Consider the following 24,775-nt stretch of genomic DNA (forward strand, 5'->3'; position numbering starts at 1 on the left):
CTATTAGAAAAAATTTTGCAAGTGAGTTCACCAGCAATATTAACAGGCTGATTAAAAAAACATGAAAGCAATTACTTTCAGTAAGACTGCATCATCTTTTATCAAATCTGAATATAAAAAAGCAGATGTTTAAGAACAGCTTAACTGAAAGCATAAATATTCCAATCTTTCTTACTACACGAAACATTTTTAAACCACAGGCACATCAGCAAAATTCAAATAAAATGTAAGTATATAACAATCTACACAGAACAATTCATAGTATCTAAGAATAAGGAAAACAACTGCTGTTGTGCTTGCTTTAAGCTGTCTGTTATGAAACAGAAGGGCAAAACTGAATTTCCCCCAAAATTGATAACAAAGTTTTAACAACTGCACTATGTCAAACCCTGTCAGGTCTGACATTTTCACACTTCCTGCAGTGCTTTCTCAAGAAAGTTATTCATCACAGTACTTAGAAGTAGGTATAAAAATACTGTTTATAGACTATTCGTAATTTTTTTTAGCTCTGAGAATTATCAGCTGCCTGTGAAAATGCTGTCAAAGCCTCCCTTGGTGTTTAAATTGCACCTTAGTGAAGGCATATCAAAAGAAAGCAGAAAAAGTTACAGAAGCAGACAACAAGAAATTAGTATCAAAAGTTTTTCCTGACAAATAATGCAGCTTAAAAAAATAGAGTGCTTTGATATCTTACATGCATTTAAAAGGCAGTAGTTTAAAACCTGTTAAAATACTACCTGCAGTAACAGTGTTTACATGCCTAAAACTTTCAGGACAGACTCCTGGTTTCAAGGGGGTTGTGTGGGGATTTGAGGAATATCAGGAAGCAGAAGAACGACTGCAACATATTTAACATTAGCTGATGGACAGGATTTGAAGTACAAATAAAAATCATTTTACAGCAGACTTCCTCAACAATTTCTGCTCCCTCATCCTTCCACCCCAAAATCTACCCCATTAATATATTCCAGTTATATTTTGCAGAGCTCCATTGAGACTGGCAAGCACCTGCTGATGCACAGCCTGATCCAACTGGACCAGAAGCTTACAGAGGCTGCCTAGCAGAATGCATCTGTTCTGAAAAAGCATCAAAGTATTTTCCTGATCTAAAGATTTGGCAAATTCTCTAAAGCTCCTAATAATACAGTAGTTTTGTGCTAACAATTCTTCTAAAACACTCTTAGTATTCACCACCTAGACTCTAGTTTTAACTGACTACAATATTTCACTTATTACATTATTCAGATGTTTACTGCCCATGAGGCAGGTTGGGACCACTGTATTCCATCAAATGGTCCATTCCTTGAAGATGGCAGTTTAGATAATGTCAAGAATGGTTTTGGAAATAAGATACTGTTAAAACTACATCACTATTACTGACAATACCGGTTTCACTTCAGGCAAAAATCATGACAATACTCTCAGCTGTTCCAATTAGTGCTCTCTATAAACCCCAACATTTATCAAAAGAAGAACTGATGGACAACAGCTTCGCTTGATTAAAAGAAAGCTGATTTAGACATTCTATCCAGTGTTCAGTACTGCAAGCAAGCACATTTTGGGCTGGCTCTAAGAGCAACAGCTTGGTAGCTTCAGTCCTTCCAAGTCTTGATGGGCACCTTAAACAGTGTTTTTAAGAACTGCACACTGAAAAACTGTGACTTCATGCAGCTGCCACAGCTATCCAGATGCAGAGCGAGATGGCTGTGCAGCTGTTCTCAGATTCAAGGCAATGCTGTAACCAAATACTGTCAACTATCGCTACCCTCTCTGCAATTAGTTAAGGAATAACACCTTCACCGCTCAATACACCCAATCTACTGGGATCCATGCCGGAAAGCACTTTACGCTTTGCTGAGCTGTTATTCAAGCCAACACTCTCAGATCGTGGATTTATTTTATTTCCCTCTGGGCAAGCTCTTCCTCCTCGTTTGTCAGAGCTCTCTAGGAAAGCCTGCCCAGCCCAGGCAAGGACCAACCACCCGGCAGCGAGCGAGGGAAGCGTTACCTCCGTTGATAGGGACGGGAGCCACCAGCAGCCCCTTGACCTCCACCTTCGGAGAGTCCTGCCCGTAGCGGCCGCGGTCGATCCGCAGCAGCGTGGGGCCGCCGCGCTCGGGGCTCAGCACCGTCACGTTGATGAGCGCGGTGTAGTACGCCTGGCTGGCGTTGTCGGCGCCGGCCGGCCGGACCCGGCCGTGCCACAGCAGCAGCGGCAGCAGCAGCAGCACGGAGGAGCCGCCGTTCCAGTGCTGGCGAGCCCACCGCCAGCTCATCTTCGACTCCAGGCGAGCCGACGGCCGTCACCGGTTGCCTCCGCCGCTTCTCCCCGGCAGCGTCGAGCCCCGCACGCCCGGGTGTGTCCTATCCCATCTGACAGCCCGGGAGCGGAGAGAGACCAAAAGCAGGCGGAGCGGGGAGGAGAGCTCGTGCTCATGCCATGGGAGGAGCCAGGGGAGTCATGGCAGGTCCCAGCCGAGTCCGATCCGCCGCCGCGGCTCCCAGGGGAGGCTGCTCGGGGGAAGCCGAGCTCCGCCGGTCCCTCAGAGCGCCGCGCTCATACCGCCCGCCCGCCGCTGCGGGGGAGCGCCGGCCCGGCGAGGGGAGGGGAGGAGGCGGGGGCGGTGCCGCGGCCCCCTCCCCGCGCAGCCCCTCGCCAGCCCAGGGGAGGCTGCTGGCAGGAGCCGCCGCTGCCGCCTCAGCCGCGCCCGCCAACAGCCGCGGGGCTCGCCTCGGACTCGGCCCGCCGCGCCGCCTCGGGGCTCGTCGCCGCCTTAGTGCGGCAGGCGGCGCAGCTCAGTGCCCAGCCCGGCGTCCGCAGCCGGCAGCCGTCGCTTCATGCCCGGTTCGCCCCGAGGGCGGCGGGGCCCCCGCACCGTCCCGCGGCTCCGCCACCGGCTCCGCGCCCGCGCCTCGACTGCAGCTCCGTGCTCTGCGCAGGCGCCGCACGCCCCGCCCCGCCCCGCGCCACGAGGGCGAGAGGCGGAGCTTGGTCATCGACCACGCCCTCGGGAGGCGGAGTCCGCATGGAGGGCGGGACCATGGTATATGATGTCATTGTGGGCGGGGCCAGGCGGAGGTGGGAGCTGGGCGTGGGGGGCTGCAGTGACACTCGGGGGGGGCTGCAGTGACACCCGAGGGTGGGGAGGGCTGCAGTGACACCGGGAGGGCTGCAATGACACCGGGCTTCGGCCACCCGCGGCTCCGGAGGAATAGATCACAGCGTCACAGAACCACCGGATGGAAAAGACCTCATGGAGTCCAGCCTGTGACCAAACACCACCATGCCCACGAGACAGTCTTTCCTTAAACACCTCCAGGGACGGTGACTCCACCACCTCCTTGGGCAGTCCGTTCCAATACCTAACCACCTTTCTGTGAAGAAAGTCTTCCTAATGTCCAACCTAAACCTTCCCTGGGGCAGCTTAAGATGTTGGGACACATGAACATACAGGCTCCCATGGCTTCTCAGCATCTTTTCAGAAAAATATTTCCAGTTCAGGGGTGCTGATCACCACAAAGATACAAAGAAAGAGTTTTAAAGCATGTCAGAAATAGGGGTGAAAGAGCTGTGTGTGTGAAAACCAGGTGGGATGTGTTCAATCTGTCCAGGTAGAACTGAATGGGATTTTGGGGCAGGAAAAGCACAGCCTCTGTGTCAGGTTTCGGTCATTCCTACCCTATTAGGCATTACTTGCTTCTGACGTACTGAAATGGGAAATTGTACAAACACTCAAATACTGTTAATAAATATTAGTCCCCGGAAATACTGTAAAATAGGGTTTGATGAATGATCAACTAACATAGTTTTGATTTCAGCCTCTTGCGAGATGTAACAAAATAGTGTAATGGCCTCCTTGGATTTTGAAAGACAAACTAACTGAAAATTAGTTACAGCAAAGAGAACAATTACTGCAGGACTGTGAGTTAGGATATTTTCTAAATTTCTGAAAAAATGGCTGTGGAGTTCTTTTGAGATATGGTCTCCTTGGTGACTTCCTCAGCTGCACGGGAAGGCCCTCAGATAAGTCTGGTGTGAACCTATGCATCTTATTAACCTGTTTTCTTCTGGGAACTTTTGTATTTTATTCATTTGTGATGCACCTGGTCTCTCACACACATAAGATAACACTGTTGAAGCACTGAGATACAAGTAGTTTTATCCTGCTCTTGGAGAGACCTGTTCAATTTCCAAGGAAAGCAGCATGCTGCAAACCTGCATCTTGGAGCAGAATGGATGTGTGGGCTCTGCTAAAGGCATGTGTGGCTCTGTAAAATCCTCTGAGAAGCTGTTTCTGCAAAGCTCTGTAGAAATGTCAATACAATCCAGGAAATTATTCTGAAGCAGCAACTGAATGTTCTGCTTACATTTTTTTAAATTTAATTTTGCCCTTCTTGATACATGCTGGGTGAGGAACCACATGGTATTGACTGTCTCCTCATTTCACCCAAACTTTCACCCCAGCCAGAGGGCGAGAGCTGTGGCTGACACACTGCAGTGTGCAGAACATGCTTTGGAGCTGTTCTTGCTTTGATTTCTCAGCACTAAGAGCTCTGCATCATTCTGATGCAAACTCATGTGCTTTATTGCTGAAATGTCCTCAGAAGGGGCGAAGAAGTCCCGGGAGCCTGAGGACTTTTTGCTATCACTGTGCTGACCTTCAGAGAAGGATCTCAAAGCACTTTTGAAAAACATTGAGGAAGTATTCACTGGCCATGCTAGAAGCAAAATGAGGAGCCCAGCCAGAACATCCACAGTTCCTTGCTAACCACATGAAATGGCTGGTTTTTATTTTACCCCGTCTGGTTTCCTGTGGGCTTCTGATGGAGAGAGGTGCTGCAATGCCTGTGTGAGGGCTGCCTGCTTGGTTCCATTCCCATGCCCATCCCCATTCCCATGCCCATCCCCATCCGGTTGGGAGGCTGTTCCTCACTTGCCTCCCAGCCTGTCCTATGGATGGGCTGGAAAGAAGGTGAGGAGCAGCCAAGGGGGACTCCTCATGGCCCCAGAAGAGGAGCAGCGAAGCACTGCTCCAGGATGCACCAAAACAGAGTATTTCGTCAGTAGAACAGCTTCAATCTCCTCATTGCCCAGATGGGCAGGCTCCTAGATGGGGAAAGGAAAATTAAAAGGTCCTTTTGGATGCTTTCACGCCATGGTGGAGCTGGATGAAGGGATGACGATGGAGAGGAGTGGAGATGTCCCCCTTCTGTCCCCTCAGCTCCTGACGGCTCCTCAGGGGACATTATTTTAGTGAGACAAACGGTGCTGATGCCTCCACAGCTCTGCCGCGGAGTAACGCGGGAGTTGTGCCTGAGCGTTCCTGGAACTCCTGGTGATATTTTTTTTTTTAGGGGAGCGCTCATGAATCCACTCGTGTTCCGTTTCACAGCGAGCACCTCGTTCAGCCGCGGTGGCCCAGGCCTCTCTCCCGCCCGTGGCTCGGCTGTGACACAGCCACAGGCGCGCCGCCATCTTCCCGCGGGGCCCGCGGCCGCCGGGGGCAGGGCGCCACCTGCGGGCCGCCCGCCGCACCGCCAGGGGCTCGCGCGGGGCGGGGGTCGGCGCCCTGAGGAGAAGGGGCCTGGGAGGGAATTTGGTGCCATGATGACAGGGGGGTCCGGTCCGGGGGTCGGTGCCGTGAGGAGAACCGACCGAGGCGGGGTTGGTTGCCATTAGAAGGAGAGGGGTCCTGGGAGGGTGATGCGCTGAGGGGTCTGGTACCATGAGGAGAAGGGGAGTCGAGGGGGTGTTGTTGTTGCCTTGAGAAAGGGCGTCCGGAAGGGGTTTGATTCCCTGAGGAGAAGGGGGTCCGGGGCTCTGGTTCCCCTGGCGTGGTGAATGAGGACAGGAAGGCTGGAGACCTCCAGGGCTGAGACCCCCAGGGCCAAGGTGACAGGAAAGGGTGGTGGGTCCCGGGCACAGGGCTGGGTGCTGTGTTTGCTTCTGCCAGCGAGCTTCACCAAAGAGAGTATGACTTCACCATGAGAAAAGACAGTTTCATGCTGGATAGAAATGCCCCAAGATCCATCCAGCTGTTTCTGAGAGGACGTGGGGAAATGCAAATGGACACAAAAGTAAAAATAATAAACCCAAAATGTGCTGATGGCTTGGGCCGGGGCTGGGCTGCCCCAGGGGCAGTGGTGGCCCCAGGAACCAGAGAGGCACTGCCAGTTATGACTTTATTCATTTTCACATTTAGATATTACAACAAAACTCTTAATGACAAAGGATAACAAGTACTATAGAAGAAGAGGAAAGGAAGCAGTGTTCTAAGTGGTTTGATATATAACCGTGAACTTCCAGAGACAGGACTCACCGTGAGTTACAATCACTCACATAACGCTCACTGGTAGGAAAACTCACGTGCAAATACCCACACACTCACCCACAGCACACTCACACACACACAGACCATGCTTTGTACTCATACATAACCCCTGTTTTAGCCTACTTGCTTCAAAGGCAGCCCACTGAAACATTGCATGCTGCTAGAGCAACAACAGGTACCAGGTTAAAATATTGCAATATAAATGTAGTGTTACTTGATACACAAGTTTTTCTTCAGAGACACACGTGTATTTGCAAGTAGGGGACCCAACACTGTTTTCAGGAGGGAGGAATGTCCTCTCAACACCAACAATTTGTAAAGAAAAGTGAGATTGAGCACAGAGTGGAAGCAACCATTTTAAAGGAAGGTGATGATGATAAATAGCTTAGCTTCAATGTTGAATTCCAAGCCCAAACAAAACAAAACAGAGAGTGCATTTTGAACAGAGCAGGCACAAATATTGAAATCTGGGTTTTAAACATTGAAATACTCTCTTGGTGATGTGGAAAGATAAACACTTCCTTCTCACATCTTAAAACCAAAACAGACCAGCTTCACTTCATGCTTATTTGGAGACTGTAAAAATAAAAAGCCAGAAATAATTCAAGAGAATGGGAAGGGTTATCAGGTTTGCACATCTAATTTTAGTACACCTTTAGAGAGCAAAAGTGCAATTGTCTCAACAGCTCTTCAATATCCCACACTACAGTTGTCCTTCATCAGCAGGAGTGTCTGAAGAGGAGCCAGATTTTGCTCCTATCAGGCTGCATTGTTCATGCAATACTGTTGACACAGACACAATAGGATCTGATTCCACCCCCCATGTAGATGGTGCAAGAGAGACAAAATAAACTTCTGTGGAGTTGCATGGTCAAAAATCAGATGACACAGAAGTGCTTTCTCCAGGGTGACGCAGGGGATCATTAACAATGGTTTTAACAATATAACCCTTCTCCACAAGGATGCTTGTGAGCAATTTACAGCTAAACCTAGAGAAAAAGTGCAGCTGTACTGGCTGGATGTCCATGCTGACAACCAGCCTGGGCACTAAGATGCCTCTGTCCCCTTTCTGCTGAGGAATTCTGCCATGCCCAGCAAATGTCATGCTCTGCTGGCACATACCTGTCCCTTACATATGGACAGGGACCAACAGCTACTTTGAAATTCTGTTTTTTAACTATTGTATTGTTCTTGGGCTCTCTCTCAGATGGGGCTGTTTCCAGGTAAAGAACTCTTCATGGAGTACTGGCAACAAGAGAGTCTGGGTCCTGTGGATGCACATCACCCAGTGAGCAGCCTGAATTTAGCTCAGCTGGTCACCTTCTACCCCTGTCAATGCCAGGCAGGACCAGCACAAGTCACATGCAGCCTTCCTTCTGCCAAGGGAACCACCAGTTCCAAAAGCAGGGCAAGATGAGGGCAGGAGAATTTGATCTGGCCTACACCCTGTTGGCTGTCCTACTTCCTTGTCCTGGCTCTCCAGCAGCTCCTGCCAGAGGATTCTTACTGAGTTGTAACAATTACTTAAAGATGCTTAAATTCCTGGCAGCTTCAGGGGACACCAGTAGAAGTCAGGGAATTCATTGTCATATGCAGTTTCCAATTCCACATCCTGAGCCAGTTTGGCTCAAGCTGGTCTGGTTTTGTGCCTCTTTTTTGCCATGGAAATTGCAGCTATGTCATCCTTCTGACACAAAAAGGGAGTGGAACATTGAACAAGCTGCACAGGCTTAGAGAACCTGAATGACAGGCATGCTTTTCCCATGTGCTAAATAAATCTCCCCATTACACTTGTGTGGAGAGCTATAATTAAGACTTGGCAACATCATCCATAAGGACTCAAAGGCTTACGTCGGGAAACGCGTAAAACCCTCTGCTGGAAAAGAAATACAGTTTGGGAAAGCTGTACATCTGACAGGAAACACAGTTTTACAAGTCCAAACCCTTGGCTCTGTGACAGAGGTGTGGCCCACAAGCAGTAATTCCCTGGTGCTGAGATGCCCTGGTGCACAGAGCTCTGCCAGCCACGGGCATGTGGGAGAAGAGATGATGACAAGCTGTTCAAATGAGCCTTTTCACCCAGACTCCTGAGGCGGTGATGTAACCGTGCTCTGTGGCTGAGCTCTTGGATTGGGAGCAGGATGGAAAGAAGTAGGTGGGAAGTGGTGAAACAGCAGTACAAAAATCTATAGACAGGGGCTGTGGAGGTTCCCCAGAGCTCTGAATTCATGTGGTATCTCTTAGAAATAGAAGACCAAAGTGAGGAGATGTTTCCTCAGCAAATAACTGTTTCTTAATCCTCTGGAGTCAGGCATGCTCTGCTGGAAGCTCTGCAAAAGAAACTGGAGAGAAGCCTGCTGGGCAGCGTGCCTCCTTTGCGTCAGGGAACTCAGGAGACAGGAAAAGTCATGGTGCAAACTGTCCATCCAGGAGAATCAGGGCTTGAACCCTGGCAAGGTGCTGGGCTCCATGTGTTCAGTGATGTCAACACCTAAGGGGATGTAACCCAGAGCACCTTATTGCTGGAGCACTGTTCCTTCCATTGTTTCCAAAATGCTTTGCAGCAGCTTGAAAATAAACATTTCACTCCCTGCCCTTTTGATCTTTTCCTCCCAGCAAACTCTGTGTTTAGAAGCCAGCTCAAATTAACCTAGCTTTGCTTTAATTTCTCACTTGAGCAACAAATGATCTCAGCACCATTCGGGGAGAAGGGGAAGGCAAGAGCAGTAGACCTGTGAGTAACCTGCTCTCAGCAGAGATCATAAAAGAACATGTTTTGCACATAGCCTGCAAAAAAATTGGTGTTTATCTCACCGGGAGCACTCTAGCCATCTGCTGATGACCTACTCAGCAATAGCTGTGTTGAGATGGCTAAAATAATCCTAGTGATAAGGCAGATTGGCAGATTTCCCCCCAGCAGATATGAGAGGGGTGTGGGTGTTGCTTGCAGAGGAGATGGAGAGGCTGACACCTACTCAGGATGAGCAGCATGCATGAACATTTACAAAGATCCCTCGGGATCTCTCTGTACACCTCTTTAAAATGTCCTGCTCTTGCTGCTAATACCACTAGGGATTTCTTCCCTTTGATTCTGCTCCACAGCTCAGCAGCTGACATCATGATGAGGGGAGGAGGAAGCAATCCAAGGAAAAACATTCAGGCTGCACACCAGGAAGAAACTTGAGACTAAGACAGATCTATTTATATCTGACCTGAAATGGGCTTTCTGAATGGGAAGCTGATCTGAGCGGAGGCTGGATGTTAGGCAGAAGGTGCCATAGTGCTCAACACAGGCACCCACTCTCAGGCAGAATGCATCTGTCTGAGGTGCAGGAATAAAAGAAATATGAGGAATCAGTGATGCGCTCTCTCCAGTCGCGGCACAGGGAAGCTGCAGCTGGAGGTGCTGCATGGTTCATGCTGCGGTTCCAAGGACATCGGTGTTCCCCGTCTGTTTGGGGTAGGTTCCCGGTTGGGTTTGGGCATAGGTTGAAGGAGAATCTCTGAGTGACCCTGATGACATGCCTGGAGGGCCTTGCAGTCGCCTCCAGGGCCTGGTGCCATTAGTACTGCTCGGAGAAGAAGGAAGCGTGGAGAGTGGGGGGACTGGCCCCCTCTCCAGGCGGGGTGCAGCTGCCATCCTCAGAGTGTTCCGACAGCTCCCCGTATTCACTGTTGTAAAAAGTCTGGCCTCCGACTTGGGACCCATACGACGGCCGACATCTGCCCCGCAGGTCTGACTGCTCCCCTGACAGCTCCATGGTTCGACTGGGCCCTTTACTGCTGTGAGGGAGAGAGACACAGAATTAACCTTGGCACTCCATAAAGCCTCTGTCCTGCTTAGAGAAATCCTAGCTTCAGAACATCTCATCTTCTAATGCATGCAGCAGAGACAGGGTCAGGAATGGACTTGCACCTCCATTTCAAAGCACAAAGCCAGGCCTTGCTCCAAATCTAACCATAGCCTGTTTGTTTTGTGACAAATCCACACATAACCTGGAACACTTACTTCAGCTCTCCTATATACCTTTGGGATACCGTCTAGATATAGGGAAGGGTTGGGACCCCAGTGAGTAGGGAGAGACAAGAGACATTGCCTTAATTGCTTCTAGACCTGGCAGGAATAAAAGAAATTGATACAAACCAACTGCCAGGATGGGGGAAAGGAAACAAAGGAAGAAGACGAAGATGTGGGTGGAAGTCATATGTCCCATCTCAGTGCCTGCCAATACTAGGTGATTGTCAAGAAATCACAAGAGCGGGGGCAGGGACACACTCAAGAAGAAGTTTAAGAGTTGTGTTTTCCAGGAGACGGGACACCAGGTGTAGGAGACAACAGGAACATGCCTTAGGGAAAAGAGGACAGGACAAGAAGCAGGAGACACTTTGATACAAGAGCAGACAGGCCACAGGGCTATGGCTAAGAGAAAAGACAATGACCAGTTCAATCTGATGTTGGGAGGCAGAGGAGGTGAGGAAGAGGCTTGGGACTGGCCTTGTCTACATGTGAGGTGACATGCCTTGCTCAACACACTGTCACAGGGACAAGGTCTCAGCCTGCTCTGGCAGAGATGAGCTGTACAGGTTCTCACCCAGTTTCAAAGCCTGGGTCAAGGACATAACCATCCATAACATCCTCAGCTCTGAGAGTGCCAGCTCAACCTGCCAGACTCCATGTCAGCATGTGGGGATTCCTGAGGCCTGCCCCATCCTTGCACCACCACATCAGGGCCCTGTACCCCATGGGTCAGGGCTGAGGGAGGAAGGTGGCAGCTACATAGTTTCTGCCCCTCCCATCTGCCACTGCTTGAGCAAGCCCTGACACATTTCACCACAAACTGTCAATAAGCATTAACAGTCTCATTAACACCATCACTCCACTGTGCCTCATTATCTTAACAGGCACATTCTCATTGATGGGCACAGTTTATATTTTTAAACCCTAGAAAACAGCAGGCTTGTCTGTTCTTCCTGTGTTTTGCCTCTCATTAAGGAATACATGGACTTATCTGGCTCAGGGCCCACAGCTGAAAGTTCCAAGCAGTGCAGCCTATGGGGAGATACCAGGAGCTGCCTCCTGGTCTCACTGCATTTGGCAGCAGGGAGGCCTCAGTGGCTAGGCTTAAGGAGTACCTGAATCCACCTTCTTTTCTGTGTCGGTTTTCTATCCTCTCAAATTCCTCAGATGCCAGAACCATCCCACTGTCTGTCTGATTGTCCTGGAAGGAAGCAACAGGAGTTATCAGTAATGTCCCTGTCGACTGATCAGAGTGGGAAGGGAGGAGAAATCATTCAGGAGATGAGATCCTGTGTATGTGTGATGGGGAAGAAGGGGTATGAGCATTTTACCAGCATGCTCCATAGTTTTGCTGTATCTGATTTTCTCAGGTACTTTCTTAAAAGCAGCACATAAAAAGGTAAGATTTGTATGCATAGTTCAGTGCCGTTTTTGGGGAATAAAAAAAGAGTGCTCTCTGGCTGGAAGATGTATTACCATCAAATCTGTGAGAGGTGATACTTTCCTCTGAGACTAAAGCTATGACTTCAGTTCTGCTGCTAGAGATATCAGTACCAGTCCAGTTCAGAGAGACCTGGAGGGTCCCTATTGCACACTGCCATATAGATCAAGATACAGGAGCTGCAGATAAACACTCTGGGTTTACCTAGTCCTGGCAAGATTTCAGTGTGCTTAATCAGGCTGTGTTCACAGATTTGAGAGGGTGAAGAGCAGGCTCTTCTCTGAGGTCCTTTATAGTTCCCCATTTGCATATCTAACTTCCCTTTTCCCACTAAGGCAGCGTGAACCCTCCTGGAGAGAAACCGTTTTGTGCCAGATGAAGAAATGAATGTGCATAGGACTGGATGGACCGAACAGGAATGACACACAGACTGACATAAGATAGGAGTGATCTTCCTTCCACAGTGTTAACAGTAAAGGTGTCAGAAAAGACTGCCCCCTCTCAAATCCACTCAGATGCTACTCACCGGGTGTGCCTTGTACATTGTGTGTGTCATGGGAAACTCTTCAAATGTCTTTATCCTGGATGGACACCTGATCTGATTTCCTCCCGTCAAACAACCAGGGAACGAGACACAGTTGTAGTATCTGCCAACAGAAGCATACAGTATTCAGTAAAGGCAAGAGTCAATGTCCTGAATGAACAGGACCTGAACTCAACCTCCTCACTGTGCAACCAAAGTATGCAGGGAGGAGGATGACCCAAATGGTGGATTTGGGGAGGGTAATGGGGTCACCTTAGACCTCTTAACCCCATGCTACTTCTGCAGTGGAGACTAGACTGATTGAATCAGGCCCCAATAACCTCTCCATGTGGGATAAGCAGAAAATGTCATATAGATCCCAGGCATCACATTATCATAGTTCATCAGAGAGGAGAGGTCTGGGACTATTGTTTGGGTCAGTTAGGAACAGTTAAGTTGAAGCTCCTTACATGATACTCTGGCAGCATAGGTGGAGGAGAATAAGGAATGTTATAGGCTTACAAACCAGCAATTCCTCACAAGCAAAATAAAGTAATTTTGCTTTTATAAGCAAGAAGCTAGGCCTAAATTCTTGGATCACACCTTATCACCTGGGATTTTCCAAACACCAGGGTTCTCCCCATATCCCTTAGGCTTCCTTACAGGTCAGGACGCTCACTGCCTGCTGGGCTCTCTCTGCCCTTTTCAAAGGGGATTCACCTTGCTGCTAGGCTGTGGCAGCGTATCCTCATGTCAAAGTCCTCTTCATCTGAGTTTTGCTGGGCAGAGGAAGGCACCTGGGAGAAACCATCATCTTCTGAGCTGTGAGAGTCGTTCAGCGGGATGTAATCTTTCCCTTCCTGGTAGGAAGAACAGTAAATGGCCTTACAAGAAGGGGAGGACTTTCCCACAAGAAAAGGCTCCATAGACAGAAGCTGTCACAGCTGGGAAGGAAAATTTCTCATTTATAAATTTTATTTCTCTAGGACAAAATATCTGGCTGAAGATTTCTGTGACATTTGTGTTAAGTAGCTGTGAGTGATGCATGGAGGTGTGTGTGAGCAGGAAAACAACTGCCCATAATAATCCCATAATTCTCCAGTTTACATGGACAGAGTGCTGTGCTCCAGGGCAATGTCATTTGTGGCTTAGTCATGCCTGTGCTGAGAACCAGTGCTGAAAGGTTATATCAAGAACATCAGGATGAGACAATACTCAAGCATTTAGCTATCATTTTCTGAAAGAGAACATCAAGAAAAAGTTAAAATCAGAGCTGCATGTTCATCACATTTAAATGTCCTGGTGAGTTCCCACATGGAAGTGATTAGTAATATGTTCAAAGAAATCTGTATTACTGACTGCTGTAATGTAACAGTTGTTTGCTTCACATGGCCCTGACATTTCCATCTGAAGACAGTGTTTCAGAAACCCTGGTCAAGTCCTGGTTTTCATTATGCAGGCATGTGGGAGGCAGAAGTACCAGGGCCTTGACTCAGCTGAAGAATTCCAAATAATCATCTGGGAATTAGGATGGAAGTTACTAGAATGACAACTGAGAGGCCTTCTGCCCTGTAAGGAGCAGAGTTTTATGAGGATGCAGCTAAAAGACTGTTGCAGAAATGAGTTCTCTAACAGCTCTGGGAGATAGACCTCTGACCCAGGAATCTCTGTGTTATTGGTGGCCTACACAAATGTATTGCATTGACCATGGAGTCATCTGAGGGCACAATGAGGGAGCTGGTGATGACAGAAGAAAGAGCTGTTTGGAGCAGAGCAGGGACACAGAGAGGTTTTCACCTGCTGGACATTTTCCTGAAGAAGGTTCCCCAGTATCTCCACAAGGTCGGAGAAAGTCGGTCTCTCCTTGGGATCACCGTGCCAGCAGCTCAGCATTATACGGTAGCTGCCAAGAAGAAATGCTGGTTTTACACCACAGAAATCCCCTCCTGCCCCACTCCACAGCTCCCACCCACATGGTGCCCACGGGGACTGCCAGTTCCTGCACCGTGAAGGAAAGCTTGGCCTCCCCCAGCACACTGGCCAGGTGGACTTACAGGCAGGGTGTTGGTTTGTTATCCACTTTTTATAACAGGGAACAAGGAGCTAATTCAGATTCCTCTGATGCCCTTCAGAGCAGGAAAGCACAGTGCTCACTTACAGATCCATCCCAGCACGGGTATGCAAGAACAACTAGAGAGCCCTGATCAGAACCCATTGCCTTGCTCTCCAGGCAATGGCCTGAGCAAAGGATGTGTTGGCTCACCCCCTATCCTTGCTAAAGGTCTGTATCCCACAGAAGGGACTGTTCTGCTCTGTGCTGGGATCTGGTAGGTTTCTGCCCTCCCACAGCGGCCTCTGCTCTGACCGATGCTGGAATCCTTGAGGTTTCTGACTCACATTTCTGCTGTGGCATACTCTGGGGCTCTCATCCTGGTACCATCTTTGAGCCTCTGGCAGAACTCCTCATTGATCTGGACTCCAGGATATGGAGATGCCCCTAAAGAAGGTTCAGAGAAGGGTGGGAACATGAAATGTACCATCAGAAACCAGTCCTTTCGAGACTGCCCTTTTGAGACTGCACTCCATCCCAGGACACTGAGAGGTGTGGTCACTACTCATACACAACCCAATCCCTGGTGCTGCCTTAGTCAGGCTTCTCTGCCTCAGTGAGCTGGAGGCCACCTCTGCATGCCTGTGTCCCCATCACTCTGTTCATGGGTGGATATGGCCTCCATATTTTTTTGCCTACATCAGTGTCGCCTCCCATCAGTCCTTAGATGTGCTTCAGAATGTCTGTCCTGCACAGACTCACCCACAAACTGCTACGTGGGTAGAGTTGTCTCCCTCAGCAGCAGGAGACCCTCATTAGCACTCACCCAGTGAGAAGATTTCCCAGAGAAGGACCCCAAAAGACCAGACATCACTCTGGGTAGTGTAGACCTTGTCGAAGATGCTTTCTGGAGCCATCCACTTCAGTGGGAGACGGGCCTGCAGGAGGGAGAGGCAAGGCACAAATGTTCAGTTGGGAACATGTCCCAGGACAGCCCTTCTGGCAGCAAAGGGATGAAATGGATGAAAGGAAATCAGAGCCAAAAGCCTGCTTCTCTCTCCATGGAGGAGGTGGTTTGGCAGAGAGGGGGACAGAGACACTGAAGGGGGTTGAAAGAGTATAAGGAGGAGTAAGTTAATGACAGGCTGAGGGGTAGAAGGAAGGAGACAGAGATCTGCTGGTGGAGGAGGACAGGACATGTGTCATTGGTCCAATGGCTTCTGATCTCAGCCATGCAAGTAATTCCACTCCTCCTTTTTCATCTCTTCATAAAGGGAGCCTAATCTGTAAAGGTTTGAGAAAATGGCACTCACACTGCCTTTCCTGACATAGTCGGGGTCCTTGTAGATGTCCCTGGCCAGGCCAAAGTCACAGATCTTTACCACGTTGTTTTCTGACAGCAGGATATTGCGAGCTGCCAGGTCTCTGTGGATGCACTGAGGGCACACAAAGAGGAAGGGGCAAAATAAGAGTGAGAGAAACCACAATCAGAAAGTGTCCAGCACCTCCCTTCCCCCATAACCTTGAGCTGTAATAGGGGAATGGTGGAAATGGGAAGAAGCTAAAGACAAACATTTCAAAAAGGGCTGGTTAAGGGGAGGTTGAAATGCAAGAGAACTAATTTCCCAGCTTTGTGCACACATCTGTCTCAGATTTCCTGAGGAGTGTGAAGCAGATCACTGAATCTCTCTGTGTGTCACCAGAAAGGTGGCTGTAGTCAGATCTCTCTCATCAGGCATGCACAAAAGATCAGATGAGCAAAGGAAAGGCTGAACTCACCTTTCGGGATGCCAGGAATTCCATGCCACGTGCTACCTGGAAGCTGTAGCAGATGAGGTCCTCCATTGTCAAGGGACTTTGCCATAAGTCATCCACTGTTCAGAAGTAACAGAAAATTATTAGACAATTGGCAATCTGTTGTCCTCTTTGCCTCTCTCTGGGACTGCAGGATACAGCCAGTTTCTCAGTGAAACACAGTTAGTCCTCAGTCCTAACTGGAGTAGTCAGCTCCACTCTAAGATTTTCTGCTTAGGTGGAAGAAGGCAAAAGCAGGAACCTGCTCAAGTGTGAGGAGAAAGAGTCCAGCCTCCAGCACATGTCAGTGAGACAGAGTTGTGGGGAACAGGACTGGAACAGGCTTTGAAGGTCAGCTCAGTATTTCTGTCAACAAGGACTCAACAAGATCCCCCTCAGTTCGCCTTTATTCAGGCTAAAATACCCAAAGGGATTTAATTCTCCCTTCTGGTTTTCTGGTGTCAATAGACACCAGAAGACGCAAGAGATGATCCAATAGCCCTGTTCGGGGAATTGCCATGCAACACTGACCAGTTCCAAGGGTGGGCCCCGCTCCCCACTGATATTCCCTGCCCATTCCCCAAGCTAGCCAAGTCTGGCATAGTTTTGGTGGTCCAGGTGAGGAGCTGCTGCCGAGGCTGGAGTGTTACCTTCCTGGACGGGCAGTGCCGTGCGGCTCTTGTGCAGCAGGAAGCGGTGGAAGATGGCGCTGTCGCTGGTCCCAGAGCGGCTCCTCCTGTCTGCTCTCACTGCCTCCACGATGGACTGCACCTGAATACGCAGCCTGGGAGACTTCTCCTGGCAAGGGACCAAACCAAAACCCTCAGCAGGCAACTCACACTGTAAGCCCTGCACCCGTAAACTGCAGTCTCTTCCTGTTCTTAAACTGTAATTCTGGTCTGGAAGCATCTGCCATTGCAGAAAGAAGGACAGAGGCTGTCCTTGTCACATTGTCAGATCATGTATTAGGCTGCAGGTCTTCCTTCCCTAGACATGGGAGAGGTCCCTAGGGGCAAAGGAAGCTACTCACCCTGTAAGGACTGAATCCTTCCCTTTTGGTCCGCAGGTAGTTGGAGAGGTTTCCATACTTGCAGAACTCAACAATAACCATGAGTGGACCTGGTGAGAAGAGACCAAAGGTTAAGGCAAGAGGTAAGGGCTTGAGTTGGTCAGAATTTGCCACAACTTGTGCTATATGCAGCCCTGCTGAGCTGTGACATCTGCTTTAAGTGCTCACACACACACTAATAACTTCCCCACAGGTCCCTGTGATCACACATGTGGACAGCGAAAAGACACAGGGGACAAGCTCTGATTTTTGGGAGCAGGCACAGCCTGCTGCCCTGGGATATTTACCATTGGGTTTGGTACAGGCACCCAGCAAATTCACCACGTTGAGGTGATTCCCAATGTGAATGAGGATCTTCAGCTCTGACATCAATGCCTTGTGCTCGCTTGCAGTAGCTCCCTCTGGAAACACACAGACCATGTCATGACACCTCAGAGTTTTTCACTCCCCCTCACCACCCTTCTCTAGCAGCATGCTAATGTGAGTCTTGCTGAGGAGGCTGTGACCTCAAAGTCTCGGAACATTTTGTTATTGCATGTTCCCACATGAAATGTTGAGCCTTGTCTGGAGATCCCAGGATCCCTGCTGTAACACATAGGGTGCTCTCTGTAAGTGCAGGGACCCAGAACAAAGAACAACACAATCTGTGCCCAACAGATTTTTCTTTATGGTAGTTGTGCAGTGAAAAACATCACTTGAGACTTTCATTGGGATGCACCCGTTTGAACCTCTGCCCTTTTGGCCTCCAAATAGAGATAACGAGCCATGAAACAATTTGAAAGAAAATTAGGAACAAAAGATATCTGATTCTTTTTATCACAATTGAAGATAGGAGCTGTCTCAATTCAAACCCAGATATCTTTTGATGATTCCTCTTCAATAGCAAAAACAGTGTCATGCTCCTGCCATCTCTCTGTACTGCATCTTCTCTCAAGTGTCCAATTCGCATCAATTCTTGACCCTCTGTTTTACACAGGGTGAGTTCTCTGGTTTTGTGTGCCTTTTTCATACTTGTCAGCCTCCCCTTATGCATTTTTTTCTTACTTTTGTGTTTGTAAATTTAGCTTGGGAGACAGAAGCATCCTCTTGAGCTGCAGCTGATGGGCCAGGTGAGAGCCTTGCCTCAAAAAATTGTAAAGCAACTTTGCACACCAGGCTCCCCTCTGCTGAGCAGATGATCTGTACACTTACAACAGCAAATACTGCTCAGATGAGCCATGACATGATTTCCATGTACAGGCTACTTCTGGCCAGAGACTGCCTCAGTGTTTTGTTTGGTGCCAAATTACAGAATAATGTTTTGGATGCCTGTTTGAAAGCGTGGCTATGAAAGTTTAAAATCTCACTCTGGACAGACCAGGCTTTGGGTGCAAAGCCAATTTAGCCCTCAGAGCTGGATAAGAGCTGCAACCTGCTTCCTTACCCAGCCCTGGATCTGGCCCATAAACACAAAATACAGGCACATTTGGAAGAAGGCAATTGGGAGCAACACTTCTTTCAGTGGCATGCCAAAGAGGTACTCTGGATTCTTCGTAGTCCTTTGAGACAGATTTCATTCTTTGCCTCTGCAGACAGCTAAATTTCCTTGAAAGCTGAGTTTCACAAGTCCTTGCTGTCTGTTCTGCCACTTCAGCCTCCAAGTCCAACTGAATGGAGCCAAAGAGGATCAACTGTGTTGAGGCCAAGAAGCCATTAATTAAAACACAGGCATTTACAGGGTGAATGTTCTGTGGCAGGTGCCTCATTAATTGCTGTCTACACACCTTGCATGTTTTGCTTCACTGTTCACATACCTTTCAGCATTTTGACTGCTACAGTCTCACAGCTGTTACTTTTATTGATCCCAAATGCAGATGCTTCCACCACCTTCCCAAAGGCACCATGACCCAGGACTTTACCTATGGACAAGGAGAGTAAGTGTGAAGAAAGGCAGGTGCAGAAAAGGCAGAATAGAATGAAGAAAAACAAAAATCCCAACAGGAAATCATGGGAAGAAGAAAGAAAAAAACATCATAAAGGAAAAGGAAGGAGTGGAACATGTGCCCTTTCAGGTGGCTGCTTGCTGTGTCGGTGAGAATAAGAGAAAGGACGATGGAAGGAACTGAGACAGAGCTGGCACGGACAAAGCAGAGGAAGGAAATGGCCATGCAGAAGTGAGGGGTTGTTTGTTGCCCTCGAGCAACAAGTTGTTGTGTGTGGGAAAGGTAAATGACCCCTTGCAGCACAGCAGCCAGGACTAATGTCACTGCTCTGTACCTCAGAGGTAGTCTGCTGCCCTTTAAACTCTGCGAGACAGAGGGAAGAGGCTGCAGGTAGGTGTCTCAGCATGAGGATAAAAATGGATGCAATCCTGATCCTGAACTTGGGGTACCTGCTGTAAACTGGGCTGTTCTGTCCAAACTCCCACTTGAAAATATGGGGATGTGTTTTAAACCATGCCCAGGGGTCTTCTGTTTTTAGTAATACCTGTGTGGATATGCTAAGGAAGTCTGGGATAACAGTTGGCTCAGACCTATCTACACTCAGACATAAAGAGATTTCCCAGGCACAGCTAGGCTTTAGGGACAGCCTGGGCAAGAGGATGGGAAGCCTGAGGCAGAGAGAAAGCATTAAATGTGCAGAGGTGTGTTGAGAAATCTGAAGAGTGAGTTTGTAGGGCTGGTGGGAAGCCCTGGCTGCAGTGTGCAGGGGAGGGAGGGGGTCTGGCTCACCCAAGCGCAGGCGGTCTCGTGGGAACTCCCACTTGCTGGAATCATAGGGCAGGTACTCGCACTGCTCCTCCAAGGGCACCTCGCCAGGGTCCATGATGATGGAGAGGTAGCCTGTCTTGATGTCTGCGTGGGCTGGCTGCAGGAACCAGCCAACACAAAGGGTGAGGACGTGCCCTCCTTGCCCTGGGTGATGACTCCCAGATGGGATTCGGATTCTTTGCCTGCCTTGACCTCCTGTCCCCTCAAGCAAAGGCCATTCCCCACCACCTCCTTTACCACAGCCCTTACTCACCTGTCCTTGGCAGTGAGAGCACTGGAAGCATCACTCAATGACCTTCTTTTAGCAGGTGCTGTCATGGAGCCCCACATCACAGCACTGGTGTTACCCCAAGCCCTGATATGCCACCCTCCCTGCCTGGGGCAGTGACAGTCACGTACCCTTTTGATGTTGCAGAAGATGAGAATAAGTAAGATCCAGAAGAAAATAGCAATAACTCCAGTGCCAATCAGGATGACAATCTCTACATTGGTCCTGTCATCAGAGCCTGTGGGATGGAAGAGCAATCATAGCTTCAGAGATTCCCATTCTGTGCTCCAACTGAGCCACTCCTTATGGCCTTCATCAGGATGTGGGGTGACTGGAGGTACATGTTTGCCTGAGCTGAACATGCTGTGGACTACAGATCCTCCTGTGAGAGCACCATGCCACCAGCAAGGCCAAGGGGCTTTCACTGCCTCCCAATGTCACAGGGAAGAGGCATGGGAGATTGGTCACAACGCCTATTCCACCCCTTCACATCCCCAGGGGTGTTGTGGCTGCTGGTACCTTCCACGGAGACGCTGGCTGAGGAGTTCACACAGCCCTTAGCATTGCAGACGCTGCACAGGTAGAGGCCAGCATCCTCCTCCCTCACCCTCTGAATGCTCAGCCTCTGGTTGAAGTCTGCCAGGTCAATCCCTGTAAGGCACAGAGGGTTGTTGTGGTCACTGACAGGGAGGAAAGATTAGTACACTGGACTCAGGCTCAAAATAAGGCTTGCATTTTTTGGCTGATTCATTTTAAATGGCAGAATGACATCACACCAGCTTGTAGAGGCTCTTCTCTTGATGGCCCCAGAAAAACCCTGAAGAGGCCTTCCCCAGGAAGTGTATGGAGGGTACAAATACCCCACTGAACATGCTGAATAGGGGCAGTCCAGCTGGTGTGTCAAGTTCTGCTTCACCCTCAGAAACTGTTCCTTTCCCTCTGCAATGTGCCTGGATCCTTTGCACGTTCCTTCCATGAGATCTGGGTCAGTCCCTGCATAATTAGAGATGCCAGGCACTGGGTTGAGAGTAAGAACATGAATGATTTCTCTCTCCCTGCTCTCAAGCTCAATGTGCACAAGCACAGACAGTGTTGAGCCGGGCCCTAGGGCATAGACTTGGCCAGTGAGACTGCATCAAATTAGGACAGAATGTGATTAAAACCAGGCTGTGGCTGATTCAGAGAACGGGTGCCTTTATCAGGGGACAGCAAGTTCCAGATCCCAGCAGTGCTCAGCTCTCCAGCTGCTGGACATACTGCCCTGCCTGTGATCCACCCCCAGCCCACTGTACCTGACACTTCTTCCACCAGTTTCTCGTCTTTGTACCAGCTGATTTCAGGAACGTGGTTGCCGTCCACTTTACAGCGCATCTCTATGGAGTCGCTGACGTTCACCCAAATGTCTGTCAGGTTCTGCTTGAGGCGGGGGATCTCCAGGGCTGGAGGAGCAGCACAAAGAGGAGGAGGGGAAAACGGGAAACTGATTGATCAAAAGAATATCTGTGTTCCTGGGGGGCTTTGGGTCTCTGACCCCTGCTGAAGGGTGTCTTGAGAACCCAGCTGCCCTGCCTTTGCCACCTTGAGTTTAGCTTGCTTGTGTGGCTTCCCCTGGGGATGGCCTGGGAAGCTGATGGCAGCAAGAGCACCAGCTCTCCTCTGTCACTCCCGCCAGCCCTGTGGACCCTCACCCTGCACAGAGATGTATTTCTTGTGGCAGTGTTTCTCCCGGGTCTTCCTGTTCTGCACCTCACACACATAATCTCCCTCCTCATCCAGGGAGATGTTGGGGATGGTGAGCAGCAAGGTCGCATCGTTGGAGTTGGGCTGGAAGCGCAGCTCCCCCTGCATCTTGGTGGCATAGTGGTGGACATTCTTACAGTCCAGCACGAGGGGGTTGCCCTCTTCATCGTGGAGCTTGGAGAGGTTCAGCCGATACCACTGCAGGTTCTCATAGGTGTAGTTGTCCGCATTGCAGCTCAGCTGTAGGTCCTGCCCCTCTATGGGCTCTTCTGAGGGCTGGGACTCAATCTCAAACCCATCTGGAATGGCTTTCAGGAAGGAAATGAACATGAGAATGAGTTTTCATGGCTGAGCTGCCAGACACAATGAAATTGTCTCCTTGGGCTCAGCTCTCAGAGATCTGCCTGTCCTCAGCCAGGGTAAAGGAAACCAGTGTAGACCAGAACTGTGACGTGCACACTGCTGGCAATCACAGCTTAAGACCAGCGGGTGCTATGGGATATGCTCAAGTCCCAGGGTGAAATTAAGATGGGGTCACAAATGAAACAAGCCAGGGAGGTCTGAATTCAGCTGTTACTGCTCCCAGCTGAGCTGCAGCATTCTGGTTGGCACACATGCCCACCTTCACTTGTGCAGGCAGTGACACAGCAGCCTGGACAACAACACAGAGAGCGTCACTGAAGCAGTGACTGAAGATGTTCATCTTGCTGCACAACAGCTGGTGACCCTGACAGCACAGGTACTATCACAAGGGTCATGAGCCCAGCCTTCTGGGCTGGGAATTTTATTATGGAATTGTCATTCCATAGGACAAGTTTTTGCAGTGCCCTTGCTGGGCTCCCTTCCTCAGCAGACAGTGCTGGGGTACCACTGGCAGGAGGCTCATGCAGCCCCCTATGGGCCATGATCCCAGCCCACAGCGGGGCTCTGGTTCCTACAAACTCAGCTTCCTCCCATCACCAAAATCCCGTGGGATCACTGCCGGGGGCTGAGGCCAGCGGGACCTGGCCTGGGATAGGTCGGGCGGTGCCACTAGAGGATGCTCTTGGACCAGACACATCCCCAGCCCAGGGAAGTGCCTGGGTCTGAGCCAGCGGGATGTCCCCAGCCCAAGACCTGCCCAGGACCTGTCACGGCTGCTTCAGGACCTAGGCACAGGCAGTGCTGGCTCATTCCCAGGTCTGCCTGCCAAACTCTGCCTCTGCTCTCTGCTGCCAGGGCTTCAGGCTTTTGCCACCCAGCAGAGCTCTGGGTTAGCCCTGCTTTCCTGCTGGACTGTTGAAGATCCTAACTGTGAATGGCAGGACCTGACAGCTCTAGGGACCTGTCTATTGCAAGCAGAGAGCTTGGCTGGTGCAGGTGGGGGGATTTTACAGTACTCACTCGTCACGTAGAAGTAGATCAGCCGCTCATCTCGACCCACTTTATTAGAGGCAATACACTTGTACATGGCTGAGACATTGGCCTCCTGGATGGCCAGTTTGCTGACTGTCTGATGGGGGAAGAGAACATAAGGAAGAGTTAGGAAGAGAAAAGGGAAGAGAAGTAGGATCACTGCTGCTCTCTGGCAGGTACCAAAGCCCCCAGCAGCTGTTGTTGCATAACGTGGGAAAGGGTTGTGGGAAAACAGACCCTTATCCTACAGCCCTTTGTGCATTTCAAGCTTTATCTGTTGGCTCTACCGATAACAACATGATTTTATTCCCAATCTCTGCATCTTTTTACGGAGCCCAGTCAGCTTAGATGCCTCTCCATGGGAGCAAACTTCTTATTAAGCCCCTCGGGTCACAATGGGGACAGTGCTCAGCAAGGGGGACAGTAACAGGATGCAGGGCTGAGGGGATGGTTAAGCTCCTGCCAAGCTTTATTTATAACAGTGGGAAGAAAGGGAAAGGACACCAGGGCTTTGATTCCCTCAGCCCTCTGCAGTTAAGTGACTACTTAGTGTCCCACAGGGTTCTGTGGAATTTATGGGTACTTACAGACCTGCAAGCACTCCTTTTATTCATAAGGAGAAATCAAACCTGTGAAAATATCCCAGCTCTCATCCCTTCAGGAAGAGCTGTCATCTTTCATTGAATTCCAAGTGTACATAGACACGGTCCTAAAAGCTTCCTCTTCTCTCCCTCCAGCAAGACATGACTAAGATTGGGCAAACAGCCAGGCTGCCATCCTGGGAGCATGAACCCAGGGGATGCTGCCTCCAAATTAGCCAAGAAAAGCAGCTGGGGAATAAGGCTGCTCTCCTCCTCCTCCTGGCTCACACAGCACATGTGTGAGCTACCAAAAGTGTTACAAGCACTCCCCTTAGAGGAGATTTGCAGTTTGAGGCTCCAGTTTAAATGACAAGTTAAAAAATCCCTCTAATGAGATGGTGTTTAAAATGCAAAATTTACATGTTCCTACAGGGAAATTTCTCTGCCTTTACATCCCATAATCCCATAGACTTTGGGAAGTATTTCCATTCTGAGGGGCAATGTATTGAGGTTGTGTTAACCAGAAGGAACAGCCATTCATTCAGTGCATACTCAACACAGCTGAAGTGACTTTATTACTGGTACTTTTGTCCATTGCCTTTTCCGTTTCTTGGGGTTATTCATACAACCAGAGTGACCCTATTGCTGGCACTTTTGTGTGCTGCCTTTCCTGTTTCTTGGGGATTTTCCTTCTAATCTGCAGTGTTGTGTTTGAGTTGGGGTTTCTTGATCTGACATCATCCTGCTGCCTGCAGTGCATGACTGTGCACTGCGTATCCTGTGGCTCGTTCTGGCCTTTACAGATGGAATAAAA

General features: G+C 49.5%; 2 protein-coding genes across 9 annotated transcripts in view; both read right to left on the reverse strand.

Moving 5' to 3' along the window:
- Positions 1-2,948, reverse strand: part of RNF130 (ring finger protein 130) — a 52,164-nt gene extending 49,216 nt beyond the window's left edge. For 4 of the 5 annotated variants that reach the window (XM_041481861.1, XM_041481865.1, XM_041481860.1 and 1 more), the window contains exon 1: positions 2,009-2,948. In XM_041481861.1, coding sequence (XP_041337795.1) covers positions 2,009-2,276 — 268 coding nt within the window. In that variant the 5' untranslated portion in view covers positions 2,277-2,948. The remainder of the gene's footprint in view (positions 1-2,008) is intronic. The other variant, XM_041481864.1, reaches the window with a different exon arrangement.
- Positions 2,949-6,169: 3,221 nt separating this feature from the next.
- The window catches only part of FLT4 (fms related receptor tyrosine kinase 4), a 57,569-nt gene continuing 38,963 nt past the window's right edge, over positions 6,170-24,775 (reverse strand). For 2 of the 4 annotated variants that reach the window (XM_041481931.1, XM_041481934.1), the window contains exons 12-30: positions 23,369-23,477; positions 21,934-22,293; positions 21,538-21,684; positions 20,765-20,896; positions 20,377-20,483; positions 19,939-20,074; positions 19,021-19,125; positions 17,515-17,628; positions 17,189-17,277; positions 16,809-16,956; positions 16,144-16,238; positions 15,678-15,800; positions 15,191-15,302; positions 14,712-14,811; positions 14,112-14,217; positions 13,035-13,174; positions 12,318-12,438; positions 11,466-11,551; positions 6,170-10,115 (exon numbers count right to left, since the gene is read on the reverse strand). In XM_041481931.1, coding sequence (XP_041337865.1) covers positions 9,896-10,115; positions 11,466-11,551; positions 12,318-12,438; positions 13,035-13,174; positions 14,112-14,217; positions 14,712-14,811; positions 15,191-15,302; positions 15,678-15,800; positions 16,144-16,238; positions 16,809-16,956; positions 17,189-17,277; positions 17,515-17,628; positions 19,021-19,125; positions 19,939-20,074; positions 20,377-20,483; positions 20,765-20,896; positions 21,538-21,684; positions 21,934-22,293; positions 23,369-23,477 — 2,550 coding nt within the window. In that variant the 3' untranslated portion in view covers positions 6,170-9,895. The remainder of the gene's footprint in view (positions 10,116-11,465; positions 11,552-12,317; positions 12,439-13,034; positions 13,175-14,111; positions 14,218-14,711; positions 14,812-15,190; positions 15,303-15,677; positions 15,801-16,143; positions 16,239-16,808; positions 16,957-17,188; positions 17,278-17,514; positions 17,629-19,020; positions 19,126-19,938; positions 20,075-20,376; positions 20,484-20,764; positions 20,897-21,537; positions 21,685-21,933; positions 22,294-23,368; positions 23,478-24,775) is intronic. The other 2 variants (XM_041481933.1, XM_041481932.1) reach the window with 2 other exon arrangements.

This window comes from Pyrgilauda ruficollis, unplaced genomic scaffold, assembly GCF_017590135.1.
Source record: "Pyrgilauda ruficollis isolate IOZ18807 unplaced genomic scaffold, ASM1759013v1 scaffold57, whole genome shotgun sequence".
In the NCBI taxonomy this organism is placed as follows: domain Eukaryota; kingdom Metazoa; phylum Chordata; class Aves; order Passeriformes; family Passeridae; genus Pyrgilauda; species Pyrgilauda ruficollis.